General features: G+C 37.2%; 1 protein-coding gene across 5 annotated transcripts in view; it reads right to left on the bottom strand.

The window, feature by feature from the left end:
• Sytl5 (synaptotagmin like 5) overlaps positions 1-16,523 on the bottom strand; it is a 257,975-nt gene that overhangs the window by 37,134 nt on the left and 204,318 nt on the right. For all 5 annotated transcript variants that reach the window (XM_058585750.1, XM_058585751.1, XM_058585752.1 and 2 more), the window contains 3 exons: positions 9,723-9,864; positions 4,001-4,130; positions 2,273-2,379 (listed from right to left, as the gene is read on the bottom strand). In XM_058585750.1, the coding sequence (XP_058441733.1) occupies positions 2,273-2,379; positions 4,001-4,130; positions 9,723-9,864 (379 nt within the window). The remainder of the gene's footprint in view (positions 1-2,272; positions 2,380-4,000; positions 4,131-9,722; positions 9,865-16,523) is intronic.

The raw sequence follows: 16,523 nt of genomic DNA, 5'->3' as shown, positions 1-16,523 counted from the left end.
TAATATCTTATTTAATATTTATAAAGGTCATTTTATTTTCTTATTGCACTTTTCAGAACCTTTAGAACAATGTTCACTAATAATAGCAACAGTGAGAATCCCCTTTTCTCATTTTAATGAAAATAGCTCCTTCACATCAATATTTAAAGTGAAATATGTTGTGGCCTTTTATATATTTAGTATCTGAGAAATCATATTCAAGTTAGTTTTTTTATTAAATAAGGCTGTAGAATTTTGCCAAAAATTTTGCCAAAAATCTTTTGATTTAGTTTTGTATGTTCTTCTTCTTCTTCTTCTTCTTTTTTTTTTGGTGGTGGTGCTGGGGATTGAACCCAGGGCCTTACTCCTTACTCCACCAACTGAGCTATATCCCTGGCCCTGTTCTTAAATATAGTGACAATGTTACCAGATTTCTTATATACATTAATTCTTTAACTCATACCTAGAATAAAACTTACTCTTATTGCAATATTTTTTGATTCACTGCTGTTTTACTTGATATTATATTTCAAGTTTTATATAAATATATATAAATATATAAATATTATATTTAAATTATATACATACATATACACACATTCATGTAAAAATATATACATACATACATACATACATACACATATATATTTTTTGGTACTGGGGATTGAACCCAGGGGCACTTAACCATGGAGACACATCCTCAGCACTTTTTAAAAAAAAATATATGTTTTTTTAGTTGTTGATGGACCTTTATTTTATTTGTTTATTTATTTTATATGCAATGCTGAAATTGAACCTAGTGCCTCACACATGCTACGCAAGTGTTCTACCACTGAGCTATAGTCGCAGCCCCTCAGCCCTTTTTTATATTTTATTAGCGAGAGAGTTTCACTGAGTTGCTTAAGGCCTTGCTAAGTTGCTGAGGCTGGCTTTCAACTGGAGATCCTCCTGTCTCAGCCTCCAAGCTTCTGGGATTATAGGCGTGCACCACTGTGCCCGGCTAAGTTTAGTATATATTTTCATAAACCAGTTTGAATACGATGTTAGTTTTTAAACAATTTTTAAAATCAAGTTTAACTTTAGAAGTTAACTGGCTGGCTTCATACTATGAATTTGAAGATTTTCATAGTTTTCTAAGGACAGGAATAGTTTAATAACATTTGAGTTAGCAGTTCTTTAAAGGTAAGCAGTTCTTTAAAAGTAAGTCTTGGAATCATTGGATCCCATTGCATACCTTCTTCTTTTTTTTTTTTTAAGAGAAAGAATTTTTTAATATTTATTTTTTTTCGGTGGACACAACATCTTTATTTTATTTTTATGTGGTGCTGAGGATCAACCCAGTGCCCCATGCATGCCAGGCAAGCGTGCCACGGCTTGAGCCACATCCCCAGCCCAAATACTTTCTTTATTCTAGTGGATTTTAAAGTACTTTCCCAGTTTTTTATGCTGCAGTAAATAATATTTAGTTCCAGAGCTCTAAGTTTCCTGGCTTGCTTTGGAAAAACTATTAATATCAATTAACATTTGTGCTACATCTTTCTTCTAAGGAGTTCAAATTTCATTATGGCAGTTACAGAAATCAGAATATCAGAATATTAGAGTGGGAAGTAATCTTAACAATAATCAAATTTAACCTTCTCATTTTATAATTGAGTGCACTGGAACATTAATTCTCACATAATTTAGTCTCAGGAAGGCAGCTTATTGGGGACAACTTGATATATAAAAAAGGGTCATGTAAAATATATAGTCAGAAAGTAATATTTGGTTTAGAAAATGCCAAGATCCCTTAGATCCAAGGTTTAGACGAACTGATGAGCCTTTAGCCAGGAATGGAAATAAATCTCTTGACAGATACTTTGCTAGAGATAATCTATCATTAATCTGATTAGTTGCTTTTTATAAATAATTCTTTTAGTTACTCCTTTTTTTTTTTTTTTTTGGTACTGGGATTGAACCCAGGGATGCTTAACCACTGAGCCACATCCCTAGTCCTTTTTATTTTTATTTAGAGACAGGGTCTCCCCAAGTTGCTTAGGGCCTTGCTAAGTTGCTGAGGCTGACTTTGAACTCACAATCCTCCTGGCTCAGCCTCCTGAGCTGCTGGGATTACAGGCATGTGCCGCCACCACACCTGGTTTAGTAGCACTTATTATGTTAAGACTAACAAGAAGAGATAACTTAGATAACTAAGTTCCTTTAGGTAACTCATCATCACCTAAAAGTGGAACTACTTGGAGCAAGACCATGACCTTCTTTTGTCATATCTTGGACTCTTACACATCCAACTTACCAAGTCTTTGTCTAAAGTCCCAGGGACCGATCTGCTTCTTATGCTTACAGTATCTTCTAAGTCTTCTGTAAATGATTCACTCAAATCTAACTCAGATCGACTCCGGTCTGGAGAGAGAAAAAGAAAAAAGTAAGTATATCTTCTTACTTTGGAGATAAATTCTTATTTTTCATTGCAAATTTTTCCTCCTTATTTCAATTCTTTTTAGGCACAGATCATGGATAGTCATGCTAACAGCCAGAATCAATAACTTCACGCAGTTTATGTTAAAATACTTCCATTTACAATAATCTTCTGCTTTACTCCTAGAATTTAAAAAAAAATCTCATAGATTGGGTCTTTAAACTTGGAAAATAATAATTAATAATTAATCTTTTTAATTTTGTTTTCCATAGTACAAAACAAAATTGAACCCAGGGGTGTATAACCACTGAGCCATATCACCAACCCTTTTTAGTTTAATTTTTTTTGTGGGGGGGGGGGGTGCTAGGGATTGAACCCAGGGCCTTGTGCATGCAAGGCAAGCACTCTACCAACTGAGCTATTCTCCAGGCCCCTTTTTACTCTTAATTTTGAGACATGGTCTCATTAAGTTGCTTAAGGCTTCATTAAGTTGTTGATGCTGGCCTCGAATTTGCAGTCCTCCTGCCTCAGTCTCCTGAGTAGCTGGTATTACAGGCATGTACCACTGTACCTGGTGAACATTAAGCATTCTTGATTTCAATATTTAGAGAATTTACTGTACTTTCATATTTGACATAAAATACAAGTCGACCAATTTTAAATATCCACTTTCAAATGATATACCAAGTTCCTTTCACATAAAAAGGGAGTGACTACCAATCACTGAAAGGAAGTTCACTAGGCACCAGAACATTCTTCCATCAATAAAAAATCTTTTTATTTTTTTTGGGGGGGTGCCAGGGATTGAACTCATGGAACACTGTATTTTGTATTTTATTTAGAGACAGGTTCTCACTAAGTTGTTTAGCACCTTGCCATTGCTGAGGCTGATTTTGAACTTGCAATGCTCTGACCTCAGCCTCCCAAGCTGCTGGGATTACAGGCGTGTGCCACTATGTCCAGCAACAGATAACTTTTTAATGTTGAAGACTTCATTATGAAATCAGTTCTATATATGGACCTAAACTTCATAATTATGACAAATTTCTCTAGAGTTTCCTCATTCATAGGTAAAAATATTTGCAACATAAATAATACCTGATTCACTGGATTGCTGTAATCATGAACTAAAATGATATGTGCGAATGTGCCATACAAACAAAAATGGTTATTATTAATACCTTAATGCAGCTTGCAAACAAGCTCCTTCATTAAACCATGCAGTGGTTTATCTGGATATAGGGAACTTTGGTGCACCATATCAGTTGAACGACAATTTCCTTGCACTCTGGGCAAGTGTTATGTATCATAGCAAACATATTCTGGAACCATTTATATTTCCTATACTTCTATACTGATACTCTAATATAGCTCTAAAACTTGAAGATGATGCCTAACAACAGTATGCACTCAATAAATAGATTTGCACTTGGGACCACCTTCAAGCAGTTCTCACACAGGGAGCCTACTACCATAGGTACAAGATTTGGCAACTGTTTTCTGAGGCAGAAAACATACACATGGTATAACATAAAGCAGCCAATTCCATCTGATTGGGTCATTTTTTTTTTTTAACAACAGAGTAGTCATGTTGTAACTACCCACCTGAGGAGAGGGAAGTCCCAGACACTTCAATGGAAGGCGTGCCTGAAGTGTTTCTGCGGTGACTCTTTGTAAGCTCCTCAGAGGTGCTTTCAATGGCAGCCAAACCCATGGAATGTTCAAAACCACGCTCCTTCCAACAAGGTAGAAATGAAGAAAGGAGTATTATACTGACCGTAGTTTAAAATCCCTCTATAGAAATAAACATCCTTCATTATAAACACATTTGTGCATGTTCCTTTTTAAGAGAAGTGAATTGACATTTGAAGGACCTTTGTCAGAAAACCATGTGATTCCTAAACTTGCTATCAATAATTGCTATCGAAAATCGATTTCCAGAAATTTATTATTTAACACAAAAGGTAGTTTGAGTAATTTTTCATTCACAAAATGAGTGTTTTAAAATATGGTTAGTACAATGGTAAAGGTAACTTCAATGCTATATAAAGTAATTTTAAGAATCTGGCAAGTGTTATACCCTCAGAATAGCACTTGGACTTAGAAATGTATTTGGTCTTATGTTTACCCCACTCTCAACATCCCCTCTCCTCAATCACCTGATATAGTTTGAATTTAGAATGTCTTCTATTCTAAATTGGAGGCTTTGTCCTTAGCTTGGTGCCATTGGTAAGTGGTGGAAAGCATTTGGATGTTGGGCCGAGTCAGAGGTTTTAGGTTATTGGGTGAGTATCCTTGAAGGGAATTGTGGAATGCTGGTCTATTTCTGTCATTCTTTCAGTTCTTGGGTACCATGTTGTGCTGCCTTACCACAGGCCCAAAAGTAATGTGTCATCCTGACCATGGTCTGAAACCACCAAAATCGTGAACACAAATAAACCTTTATTCTTTTAGGGAGGTACTGGGGATTGAATCCAGGGGTGCTTTACCACCACTGAGTTATATACTGAGTCCTTTTTTTTTTTTTTTTTGAGACAGGGTTTTGCTAAATTCCCCAGACTAGCCTCAAAATTGGTGTTCTTCCTGCTTTAGCCTCTCAAGTCTCTGGAATTACAGGCATATGCCACTGTTTCAGGCAATCTTTCCTCTTTTAACATTGATTTTCCCCTAGTATTTGTTAAAGTTAAAGAAAGCTAACTAACACGTTATCTCCTCTGTCCCCATTTAATAGGAGACCATGCCACCTTTTCTATCTGGAAGGTTGAGTGATCAGAATATGGCTGGTTATTTCTACATTAGAACTAAAGTTTCATGCATGGTGCTTTTCCATGCTCATGAGTGGGAACTTCCCTAGCTTATAGGAATAAGTGAGGGGTGTGTGTGGAGGGGGTGTAATAAAATAAATATTTTTACATGTGGCAGACTTCAGTCTGAGATGGGCTTTCAAGTAACATATGATAAAGGAAACCTGTGTCCCAACTTTGTCCATGCCCATAGAAGCTTGACTACTATATCACCCCAAGCTTGTGTGACTAGTAAAAACAAACAAACAAACAAAAATGTTCCTTTTGTGAATTGAGCTTAAGGTTAAATATCCATGCTGGTGGTATCATGGTGTGATAATGATCAAATCTGAAAAAGACTTTACAATTCTTCCTTCTGTAAACAATCAAAAATTGCCTTTCAAAGTCTTACAGGATGGGGGCTGATGTAGCTCAGTGATAGAATGCTTTAGCAGCATGTGCTGAGGCCCTGGGTTCAGTCCCCAGTACTACAATAAATAAATAAAGGATTTCTGTCAAAGGTCAAAGTCTTATAGGATGGAATTCCCTTTTTGTTGCCTTCATCTTAGACATTCAGACATACTTAGATAAACTCACTCCTTAGAGATATGACTCTCAGTTGCTTAGCATACTAAATAATTCAGCTGCAATAAAGACTGGTCTTAATCTTTCATTATTTTCCAATAGCTAAGACCTGTAATAGGAAGTTTATAGCTCTTAAGTTCTCTAAATGTCATAGACCAACGTGGTTTGTCAAAAGCATGACAGAGGTCAAATAGACAATTTAGTTTAGGTAAGTTTTTGACACTGCCTCAAGAAGTTCTTCACATGCAGAGCACTGTAATGAATCAAGACCAAGTTCCTTACAGGCAATTATGATGATGACAATACTGCTAATATTGAGCACTAATAGGCCAATTAATATTATACAGTCATTAACATGCAATACGTGCCCTGGAATTTCCAGATGTCAAACCTAAAATTAACAGATTACATCATAGCAGAGGACAGTTTAGAGACTATCATGTTGTACAAGTTCTCCACTCAAAAAATTACTTCATACATGCTAAAACAGAAAAGAACATTGAAACAGAGATGCTAAGAAATAGGAGAAATTGAGAAGATGTGACCTCGCTCACCATTTAACTCTATATACCTCTTCCCTTCATTGTGAAAAAGCAAATGTGATTCTTGAACTATGATGCTGTCTTATTTTTATCCCACAGGCAATATTTCTCTTTGTCTCTCTTTTTCTCTTAGAAAACACCAGTTTAGACCAGCTAGAATTCAAGAGATCTACATAGGCACTGCCTATGTATATGTAAATGGACTCAAGTCAATTGCAGGGAATTTCTGTTGACAGGTGATTTATTATTATTATTATTATTATTATTATTATTATTATTATTATTATTATTATTATTTGGTACCAGGCATTGACCCAGGGGCGTTTAACCACTCAGCCACATCCCCAGCCCTTTTTATTTTTTATTTTGAGACGGGGTCTCACTAAGTTGTTAGGGCCCCACTAAGTCACTGAGGTTGGCTTTGAACTTGCCATCTTCTTGCCTCAGCCTCCCAAAATGCTGAGATTACAGGTGTGCGCCATCACGACTGGCTTGACAGGTGATTGTTGCTTCCTAATCATCTGAAAGGGCTGGCCCTTAGGAAGATAATCTATATATCTATATATCTATCTTTTTTTTTCTGTACTAGGGATTAAATTCAGGGGTGCTTTACCACTGAGCTACCTTCCCAGTCCTTTTTAATTTGAGACGGGGTCTTGCTAATCTTCCTAGGCTGGCCTCAAATTTGTGATTCTTCTTCTTCAACCTCCCAAATTACCAGAATTATAGATGTGCACCACTGTGCCTGGCCAATAATCCTTATTTTGAGAAAAACTTGATTATTATTATTATTTGGTTATTGGACTGATAGGTGCTACCCAGTGGCACAGCTGCACCAGCTGCTAAAATTTTTAAAATACTTTTGTATTAGTTGCTGAACAGAACTACTCCTCATCTACCTCCCCTTCCCCATGTTTCCCGTTATCCACAGGTCTCCCCATAATCCAGGTTAATGAGTAGCATGGAAGGGACCCCAGGATACTGTCCCAGCCAGTATTTATTCTGATTACTCAGTGTCCCTGCCATACCAGTTACTAAATATTTTGCATATCATTCCTTGTTAGGTCACAAAGAAATAAGCATAATCAACAACTATCTGTGTACTTTTCTGACTACTGAACATAATCAGCTTGCTGAGCTTAGCATAAATGTTTATGAAATTTAAAATATGCCTTTTATCTTAGCAAGTACAACCTAGACTGTAAGTGTTTAAACAAATCTATTATTGTTATTAAATCAGTCTGAATGCCTTTTGGCTCTTCCTTAAAATTATTTATAGAATCTGATTGCTCACCGCCTCCACTGTTATTTCCCTTTTACAAAGCCCAGTCTCTTGCCTAGAATATGACAATGGCCTCCCAATTGGTCTCCTGGCTTCCACTCTTATTGCCCTGCAGTTGCTTCTCAACAGTTCCCAGATCCTGCTTAAACAGAAGGCAGATCCTATCACTCCTCTGCCTCAAACCCTCCAGCTTCCCCCATCTTAACCGGAGTAAATGTCAAAGTACATGCAGTAGTTTTCGGGTCCTATTTGGCCTATGATCTCTTTGAATTCATTTCCTAGTACCTTCCCCTTCATTTACTAGCAATAGCTACAATGTCTACTTGGATCCTTCTTGAATGTGCTAGGTGTATAGCCCCTCAGGGTCTTTGCACTTGCTTTTCTTCATGAGGCATTAAAAATATTTTAGAAACTGGTTGAGCCAGGTACAGTGTTGCCCGCCTGTAATCCCAGCAGCTCAGGAGGCTGAGACAGGAGGATGGTGAGTTCAAAGCCAGCCTCATCAAAAGTGAGGCACTAAGCAACACAGTGAGACCCTGTCTCTAAATAAAATACAAAATAGGGCTGGGGATGTGGCTCAGTAGTTGAGTGTCCGTGAGTTCAATCCCCAGTACCAAATAAACAAACAAAAGAAACTGGTTGAACAAGTCACTGACCATACAAGATGGAGGCTAGCTGAAGGTAAGTGAAGCTGCTTTCCCCAGGTGTGCCTGCCAAATGTCATCACTGTCTCTGCCTGGAGGACACCTAGACCCGAATATTTTACTTCCTTCAAGTCTTTGCTTGACTGGTGCCTGTCATATACTAAAACCTCCATTAAATATTGGCTAAGTCAAAGAATTGTGGTTCATATATAATGGTTTCTTATATATACATGCCAGCAATCTATATTGAGTTTGTTATTTAATTAAAAAAATATATCAGCTGGTGCACGCCTGTAATCCTATCAACTCAGAAGATAGAGGCAGGAGGATCACAAATTCAAGGCCAGCTTCAGCAACATAGCAAGACCCTGCCTCAAAATAAAAACTAAAAAAGACTGGGGCTATATAGCTCAGTGGTAGAGTACCCCCGGGATTCAATCCCCAGTACCAAAATAATTTTAATAAATGCAGTAGATGCTAATTCATTCCAAGAAAGACTTCTAACAAAATATTTCATTAAAAATTTTTCTTTCTGTTTTAGTCAGCTTTATCACTGCTGTGACCAAAACACCTAACAAGAACAATTTAGAGGAGGAAAAGTTTATTTGGGGCTCACAGTTTCAGAGGTCTCAGTCCTTAGATGGTCAAGTCCATTGCTCTGGGCACAAGATGGAGCAAAGCACCATGGTGGAAGGGGATGGCAAAGGATAACAGCTCAGGACATGATAATCAGGTATCAGAGAGAACTCTCACTCACCAGAATGGAAATATATACCTCAAGGGCACACCCCCAAGGACCCACCTCCTCCAGCCACACCCTACCTGCCTACAGTTACCACCCAGTTAATCTCTGTCAGGGGATTAATGCATTGATTAAGTTAAGGCTATTATAACCCAATCATTTAATCTCTAAATTTTCTTTCATTGTCTCACACATGAGCTTTTGGAGGACACCTCAGATCTAAACCATAACACCTTCCAAATACTTTCTCCATCTTCTCCCTTAAAAGAGAAAGGCAACATAAAATGTAATTTACCACATATGTAAAATATTCCATTTAAGCATTCATTATGTGGTGACACATAATGATACATAGAACACTATAACAACATTTCAAGGTTCTACTTTTTCAAGTGCAAAGCAGCTTGGAGAAATTTTAGTGCTGTCCACTTATGAATATTTTGTCTGAGAAGAAACATGGAGGATTAAAATCAGACCCTTCAACACATTCTTTATATTTGTTTAAACCATTCAACCATGTAAATCCCAGCATACAATGCCACCTTTATATCTTGTCTTTCCATTTCTTTTTCACTTTGGGTTTTGGGCCAAAAACTAAGGATGCAGGAGTCTTGGTCCTGGTAAAGAAATTCTTACCATTAAATGACATAAATGACATGTCTGAGATACAGGGAGGTTAAACCCAGTCATGCCTTAATGGTATAGTCAAGTCCCAGAGGCTGGGGGTCTCTTTACATTTGTGCACTTACTCTGCTGCTGATTGAGGCCACACTTCGAGTGCTTGGGGCTGGTGACCTCTGAGTGATTGGGGTCATACCATTGCTCCGGATACTCTTTGGGGTCCCAGGTCTGACCTCTTGGTCCATGAGATCTGAAGAACCGATGCTTCCTCTAATGATAAAGCACATTCTGATTTTAACATGGTAGCCAAGTGACAATCAAAGACACAGGCAGGGGACAGCTTCAAAAAAAAAAATGATGAACACATGTGACCTACACTTAGATAGAAACAGCCGCACTGGAACTGCTCAGAAACTATCACATCACCCTCCTCCTCAAGACCCTACAGGGGCTCACTGAGTTTAGCCCCATTTGCCTGACTCCAGGGTCTTTGGAATTGAGTGCCCCCTGAACTTTTTGACTTTACTTCCCAGTTCTTACCAGCATCCTCCCAGCCATTCTATTATTCCTGAGTATTCTCTCAATTCATCAAGTTCACTTCTACCTCTAAGGTGTTTTCCTTTCTCCCCACCCAATATGCCCCCTGTGTCTGTAAATCTTGTCCATTCCTGGAGGCCACAGAAGTTCAGCTTTCCTTGTGAGGTCTTTCCTGTCAAGCGCAGGCCTTGTTCAACTGTCCTCCCCTTAGTTGCTGCTGACTTTTGGTCTTTGCCGTACCATTTAGTAAGATATTTGGTCCTGATAAAGAAGTTGTCATCATTAAATGGCATTTAAAACTGCAGAATGTCTTATTTGGTTCCCTAATTGATCCACATATGTGGGCCTTGGTGTTTCTTTGATCTGTGAGTTCCTTGGGGACAGAGTCTATGTTTTCTTTACCATGATATCTCCAGCATCTTCATAGTGCCTTGATACAAAGAAGTTACTCAGTACATGTTTTAATCAAAGACCAGAAATTATATTTCATTTCTCTGTTGTTTTAGTGTTTGATCCATGGTGCGTATTTAATAAATGCAGTATAAAATAAAGATGTTTGCTAAATGGGTTTGAATCACTTTCATGTTTGCTAAAATGATTTAATTTCATTCAATAATGATAAAAGAAAAAATAATTTCTGCCCTCCAGATGATCACAATTTTCTTATTAAAGAGAGCTTCATAAGTAAATGTAGAGTTTCGACAAATCACAATTTAAGTGTTTGTTCTTATTTTATCCATCATTAACCCCCAGTGCCCACAAAATATGCTACAAATTATGCTGGGTTGTATGCAATATATGCTGAGTTTCATTCTCTTAGTCACTATCTTAATAAGTTATGAAAGTAAGTATATTATTGGCAAAGCACACCAGCACTGGTTAACAAGTGATTTTTTTTGGCTTACAGTTGAGTCAATCAGAGAAACCAGATAGAATAAAGGAAGGATCTTTTTTTTAATGTCTGAACTTACATATATTACTACCACAAGATAAATCTGGCAGAAGAAAGAATAGGCAATGACCATCAGAGCTGTCAACCACAACTCTGAGTGATTGTTTTTCCATTCTGGGCACTAGAGAAGCCATAAAAGTCAGATATAACCTGATTAACACTACCATCTTCAATAACTATGCAAAAAGCAGCTACATTTACTGAATACTTTTTAGGTGTTAGCCAGTTTCCATTGCCCAACATCCCTGTAAAAACTTTGTATTGTCACAGAGCTTGGAAGAAGGTAAAAATAAAAATGTAGCAGTAAAGAAGTTTCTTACCAAGACTCTGAAACACAAGTACCAACCCTGCTAGCCTTTGTAATAAATGCTACTCTTCAAAAATTAAAAATGTTGAGGCTGGGGGCTAGGGTTGTGGCTCAGAGGTAGAGCGCTTGCCTGGCATGCATGAAGCACTGGATTCGATCCTCAGCACCATATAAAGTAAAATAAAGACATTATGTTCACCTATAACTAAAAAATATATATTAAAAAAATGTTGGGGCTGGGTTGTGGCTCAGTGGCAGAGCACTTGCTTAGCATGTGCGAGGCACTGTGTTTGAGTCTCACCATGGCATATAAATAAATAAATAAATAGTCCATTAACAACTAAAAAAATATATTTTAAAAATGTTAATAAAATCATTAAAATGTTAAAAGTAAAAAAAATCTATTTTAATGAGTAAATTGAGTCTTGGAGAGGTTAAATAATTATTCCATATATATATGCATACATGTGTATATACACACACCTGTCACCACACTACCATGCTGTCACACAGTACATGACAGTCAGGATAAAAATAGTATTGTCCATCCACACAAAGCCTGAGTCCATTCTGGTTTCTCATACTGCTCACGTATCATTTCATCAAGATAAAATCATTTCAACCAGGGGAGTTCTGCACTAATAGAATAAACGATCAAGAAGAGAATCTGAGGATCAGAGTTAGGGGTTAGTTTCTTGGGATTTGATTAAAATAATTTTGAAAAGTTTCTGGCAACATCCCTTTGACACTATGTAGATCTCCAGGCTCCTCTTTCTAGAACTGATATTCTAAACTATAGTGGTATGAACTCAGCTCAGGAGGGACTTGTGATTGTGTTTATTGATCCTGACAATGAGAATAATTTTTTTCTGATCCAGTAGATTGTTGTAATTTGGAATTTTAAGTTTCTGGGTGATTTTCCCGAGCCTTCCTACCTCAGGTGTTACATTGCTACATTTTACAGTAGCTAGTCATAGTCCTACCTTTCCAAGTGTTTTCTGTTCATCTCAGGAAGCACCTGCCCAGTGCTGTGGTGTGGTGACCATAGGTACTCTACTCTCCTAACTATTATCATAAAAATCTTTCTCCTTATTTTGTTTTAGGTAAAATAGTTTCAAAAAATAAAGGCTGGGGTGAATCGTGTACAACAGAACCAAGAAATTATAAGCAAAAGGTTTCATGTGGGCATTTCTGTTTGTGTGTGTGTGCGTTGAAGATATTCTCAGATCCAGGTGGTTTGGAAAAAGTCCCCATGGTGGATTAGCCCTATTGAACCCAAAACTCCTACTTGTGTAGAAGCTCTGGCAGAAGTTGATTAATTGTGGTGATGACATTTGAGAGGCTATCCTGTAATAAGGAAAGAATTCTTGTGATCGTAAGTCAGCTACTGGAAATCATCGTGGCCAGCAGCATTATTTCAAAAATGACATGCACTTTCTCATTTGTTCCTTACATTTACTGTGAGCCTCTCAAAAATATTTTCCTTTCAGTTGATTAGACTAAGAAAAGGTTTAGTCTAATGAGGCAGATCATAAATATTTGGGTGCCAACTCTTTTAGATGTTATATAAAACATGACATAAAATACATGAACCTTTGCCACTTAAATAGAAAGAGGGGAAAAAGCATCCTGAAGTCTAAATTAAAGCAGAGAAGTTAAAGACCAATTAAGAAAGAGCTATTTGTGATTCAAATATCATGTTACTGTGATTTAATTAAGAAGAATTAGAAATCAGTGCCAACCAACCTTCAAGTTCAATGTGGTTAAGGGAAAATGGGCAAGAAAGTGATACACGTATCTTATTCTAACAGGGACCAAGTGAGGGGATGTGACATTGTCTGGGGAGCTTGGTTATCATGGGTTATAGAATGACACATTTTCTAAGTTAGAAAAAAATCTCATTTCTTCAGGATATAAAATAAACTTTTTAAATCCCCCAAATCTTGATAATGACTTTCCAGATGTATCCATTTCTGGATAGAGGACCCAAGGATAAGGGACAAAGACTATAATTTAATGAATTGCCATTTTGACTCATATAATGGTTTCCCAGTAATTATAGCCAGGAAAATAATTTCTCAGGAAACAACCTTTCTAGAGTCTGGAAATCCTACCCAAGGATATTCATAGTCAGTGCCTGACAGGTGTTGGAGTGCAATGGTCTAGCTCTTCCAAACAAAGCTCAGGGACATAGTTCATGCTCCAGAGTCCCCCGTGGAATCAAGCTGGGTCCTGAGACTTGGACATATCTTAGATAGCACCATTACTTAGCTTCTTCACCTTCTCCTTTCTGCCTCTCCTACTCCCTTACTGGTTTTTTGTGGATTAATAAAATTAAAATTGGATTAATAAAATTAATAAGTTGTTTGTTTATGAATCCTTGTTTGAGGGTCTGTTTCTGGGAGAGAATGATTGAAGATAGAGACGTCCCAAAATCACAACACTGTGACTACTCATCCCAACTTAGAAGGGACTCAGAATCACTGCATTGAATAGCATTCTCTTTATCAACTATAATTTACAATTATATCCATTTAAAAACTCTCCTTTGTCTCATATGTTTAGTCTCTAGCAACTAGCAATTTGTAATACTCTGAGAGTCTGCTAGGCCTTTCCTAGCCCATTCATATTTTCTCTTGCTTTGAAACCACTGAAAAGAAATAGTCAATTAGAGATCTGCTAAAACATCATTTCCACTCTTTTTAGAAAATATTTCTTTAGCGGTAGATGAACACAATACCTTTATTTTATTTTTTATGTGGTGCTGAGGATCGAACCTAGCGCCTTACACGTGCGGGGCAGATGCTCTACCACTGAGCTATAACCTCAGTCCCACCTCCACTCTTTTATGATATACTTTATAAGGTTATTGGGAAGATTGAGATAGCACATGTACATACTTTAAGAGTGCTGTCCTACTTCAGATAAAGCATTAATTTCCAGGATATATAGAGAGCTCAAAAAAATTAACACAAAAAAACAAATAACCCAATCAATAAATAGGCTAAGAAACTGAACAGACACTTCACAGAAGAAGAAATACAAATAGTCAACAAATATATGAAAAAAAATGCTTAACATATCTAGCAAATAGAGAAATGCAAACCAAAACTATACTGAGATTCCATCTCACTCCAATCAGAATGGCTGAATACAAGAATACAAGCAATAATAAATGTTGGTAAGGATGTGGGGGAAAAGGTACACTCATACATTGCTGGTGGGACTGCAAATTGGTGCAACTCCCCTGGAAAGCAATGTGAGATTCCTCAGAAGCCTTGGAATGGAACCATCATTTGACCCAGTTATCCTACTCCTTGGTATATACCCAAAGGACTTAAAATCAGCATACTACAGTGATGCAGCCACATCAATGTTTATAGCAGCTCAATTCACAATAGCCAAGCTATGGAACCAACCTAGGTGCCCTTCAAACGACAATGGATAAAGAAAATCTGGTGTATGTACACAATGGAATATTACTCTGCCATATGAAAGAATGAAATGATGGCATTTGCCTGTAAATGGATGGATCTGGGCACTATCATGCTAAGCAAAATAAGCTAATTCCAGAAAAACCAAAGGCTGGATAGTCTTTCTGATATGCAGATGCTAACACACAACAAGGCGGGTGGGAATAGAAGTTCATTGGATTAGACAAAGGGGAATGAAGGGAAGTGGGGGGATGGGAATAGGAAAGACAGAAATAATCGGATATAACTTTCCTGTGTATATGTATGAATTCACGACCAGTGAATCTCCACATCATGTACAACCTCAAGAATGGGATCCTAATTAGAAGAAGTTATATTCCAAGTATGAATAATATGTCAAAATACACTCTACTGTCATGTATACCGAAACATAATTGAAATATTTTTAAAAAGAGGAAATAAAGAAGAGAACATAATGCATGAATATAAAAATTTAAATAATAAAAGAATATTATGGGGGGAGTAATATCCAAGCTCAGCTGCTCCAGGAAAAGACCAATGAACCATGAAGAAATCTGCATTGTGGAGGAGAAAGGAGAATAATTCTCAAACTAAGTCAGGTAATAGCCCAAAGAAAGGGGGAGCTCACGATCTCTTTAGATGATGGGAATTAAGAAAAGATGGGACATCTCCTGCCTCAACTTTCTTAGGAATCATTTGGGGATAATGGAACACATCTCTTGCTGTGGCGGTCCATTAATGAGTCATTATGATGATAAATACATGTTCCAGGAAAAGGACATTTTGCTTTATTGATCTCCAGAGCACTTCTATTCTTTCTTAATAGGAAAATATTGTTCTTAGCATGCTTACGCCAAAGCAATCCTGACTACTATATTCCAATTATCTGAAAACCATTTCAGGTACTTACAATTTTAAAAATAGTTTACTTAGGGACCTTCTCCATTTTATAATAAGAAGTCTCCATGTATATTTACAAGGTTTGTAATCTTACACAAGCCACCCAACTTCTCTGTGTCTTTTTCCTTGTCTGTAAAGAGACATTAAAATACACTGCACAAGATTGTCTAGGGCTTTGTTTCTCAAACTAATAAAGAACTAGTTTTTTGGCCAAGCATATGCCTGTAATCCCAGGAGCTCAGGAGGCTGAGACAGCAGGATCCTGAGTTCAAAGCCAGCCTCCACAATACAGTGAGGCCCTAAGCAATTAAATACAAAAAAGGGCTGGGGATGTAGCTCAATGGCTGAGTGAGGTTCAATACCAACAAAACAAAACAAAAAACTACTTTTTTATCAAAAAAGAACAAGAACTCCCCATGTCAATACCCCAGTATTTTGTGAAACATGTCCATATGACTTTATAGCTTAGATTATTTATACTTAGCAGTAGATAAGACACAAGGAGTAAACCTGGGCAGATAGATTCTAAAATAAATATAAGCAGTGTGATATTGGGGAATATTCTTATTTTTGTTCAGTAACTGTAAGACAAATAACTTAAAATGGCATGATCTAATTTTTTGGTAGGTCTGGAGCCTTTCTTTTTCAATAAGAAACTCTGTCTTGCCAGGCGAGGTGATGCAAACCTGTAATCCTAGCAGCTGGGGAGGCTGAAGCAGGAGGACTGTGAGTTCAAAGCCAGCCTCAGCAAAAGCAAGGCACTAAGCAACTCAGTGAG

This window comes from Marmota monax, unplaced genomic scaffold (assembly GCF_021218885.2).
Source record: "Marmota monax isolate L192 unplaced genomic scaffold, Marmota_monax_Labrador192_F-V1.1 WCK01_AAM20220418_F8-fsc00158, whole genome shotgun sequence".
Taxonomy (NCBI): domain Eukaryota; kingdom Metazoa; phylum Chordata; class Mammalia; order Rodentia; family Sciuridae; genus Marmota; species Marmota monax.
This window is presented reverse-complemented; position numbering and strand designations above follow the sequence as displayed.